At 37.1% G+C, this 2,271-nt stretch overlaps 1 protein-coding gene across 1 annotated transcript in view; it reads left to right on the top strand.

Annotated features, from left to right (window-relative positions):
- CEP135 (centrosomal protein 135) overlaps positions 1-2,271 on the top strand; it is a gene marked incomplete in the record, with an annotated part of 42,986 nt that overhangs the window by 15,078 nt on the left and 25,637 nt on the right. The window contains 2 exon segments of the mRNA XM_015823987.1: positions 997-1,147; positions 2,092-2,267. Of these exon segments, the coding sequence (XP_015679473.1) occupies positions 997-1,147; positions 2,092-2,267 (327 nt within the window).

Here is a 2,271-nt window from a genome sequence, read left to right as displayed (position 1 = left end):
GCGTGCCTGGCTGAGGAATTCTGGGAGTTGAAGTCCACAAGTCATAAAAGGGCCAAATTTGAAGACCCCTGGCCTATGACCTGTAGTGCAGGAGCTCTTATTATTATTATTATTATTATTATTATTATTATTTATTAAATTTATATACCGCCCTATCTCCCTTGCGGGACTCAGGGCGGTGAACAGGCGGTACTAAAAACCACAAATAAATAAATAGTTTCTGTTTTAAAATCGAATTGAATAATAGGCCTGTTCTAAAAACACACCCATACAAAACCCCCCACTGAAACGCAATCCAAACTACGCCAGGCCGGCCGCACGGAATAGATGGGCCTTCAGGGCTCGGCGAAAAAGGCGCAGGTCCGCAACTGTACGTAGGTCGGGGGGTAGGTCATTCCAGAGGGCAGGAGCTGCCACAGAGAAGGCTCTCCCCCTGGGGGTCGCCAGCCGGCATTGTCTTCATTGTTTCATGACTGATATGAGTGCATTCTGTGGGAACGCAGGAGAGGACTTTATTGTGATACCATAACTTTGGAATGCCTTTCATCAGGGGCTACGTTAGTGCTGACTAAACATATCCCTCCGCATAAGGTAAAGAAATTGGGGTTTGTACTCATGTGAAATTTAGCTCAACCTTGCTTTGATCTCTTAACCACTTTTCTATTAATAATCTTTATTTGATACTGTATATTTTAACTACTATGTTTTTATTTTATTTGTCTTCATTGTTTTATCTTGTTTTTAATAGATGGTTTTTCCACCACGAGATTTTCTGGGTATTGAATAGCCTATAAATAATACAAATTGACTAATTGTCAGCTTATAAATAATATATCAAATTGTATCTAAGCCAGATTTTATAATTTCTCTGAAGTGCAATGAATGCTTGGTGCATCTAACTTGAATATATAGAAATGTTACACAGTCAAAAAATTGGGTTTTTAAAATGTCATTATAGCCACAATTCTAAGTTTTGTAATATTTTTGTCACATTAGGAGTTATCTTCCTATCGCAGAGAAAAAGAAAAATTGAGTGAAGAACTCTTTGGAAAAACAGAGGAAAAACAAAATCTTGACATACTATTAAACCAGACTCAAGTAGAAAACCACAGATTGTCCAAAAAAGTTGAAAACCTTGAAATTATAAGTAAGTATCTACATTCCCACGGGCTGTTAGAGATGGATTTCCTGCCTCAAATGAAATCTTGGGGGGGGGGAATCTAATGAAGGAGAGTCAGGAACATTTGCATAATTCATAGCTGAATTGTTTATTAAATATTTTCCCACTAATTCTTTCAGATTTTGGTTCCTTTCCTGAGGAGACCAGAGTCCTTTACAAAAGTTGTTAGAATAATACTATTTTGCAAATTTAAATATTTGTTTACTGTATATTAATATAATATAACTAGCTGTACCCAGCCACGCGTTGCTGTGGCTCAGTCTGGTTAAATGGAAAAGAAAGAATTGGAAATTTGGAAATTGTAAATGGATCGTAAATCGGAAACATTGAAATGGAATTGTAAAATTGTAGCGTGTGTTGCTTTTATGTCCAACAAATGGTGCTGTTTTTCCAAAAAAGCATGTTTTTACCTGTCACAGGTGTGACATCTATATAATAGTAGGTACTGTATATAAAAACACGCGCGTATTCGAATGCAACGTGTCAAAATTTCAAAGCAATCGGTGAAGAACTTTCGGAGATTTAAGATTTTGAACAAACGAACATTTACATTTTTATTTATATAGATTATTATTATTGTATTCTAAAACTGACAAATATTAAATAAACTCTAACCCTACGCCTTGTCCTAATCCTAACCCATTGGACCATCACTTCAGAGATATTTCCCTACCTAAATAGAGAAACAGAATAACTAAGGACTGACAAAAAAGCAGGGCGTGGGATTTTGGACTTCCTGCCAATTTTCCCCAGGGGTTATCATAAATCTTCCTTTCTCTTCCCCTCCCTTCTTTCATTAGAAATAGAAAAATTTTGAAAGAGTTTTTCTTTATCATGTCTGTAATGAATGCTTTAGCTGAAGGCTTCATGTGCATAGAAATTTCATCCTTGCTGATTGTGGCCTGTTGCAGATCGGGAACTTGTCATAGAGCTGGAGAGAATGAGGCTTGAGGGTGGCATAGCACTTGGAGACAAGTCCCCTTCTCGCCTAGATGCATTTGTGAAGACCATAGAAGAAGACAGGGACTATTATAAGCGAGAACTAGAGTGTCTCCAGAAGATATTTAAAAGAAGATCTAGCCCATTACTCA

Source organism: Protobothrops mucrosquamatus, unplaced genomic scaffold (genome assembly GCF_001527695.2).
Source record: "Protobothrops mucrosquamatus isolate PMUCROS unplaced genomic scaffold, P.Mucros_1.0 scaffold2066, whole genome shotgun sequence".
Lineage (NCBI taxonomy): Eukaryota > Metazoa > Chordata > Lepidosauria > Squamata > Viperidae > Protobothrops > Protobothrops mucrosquamatus.
This window is presented reverse-complemented; position numbering and strand designations above follow the sequence as displayed.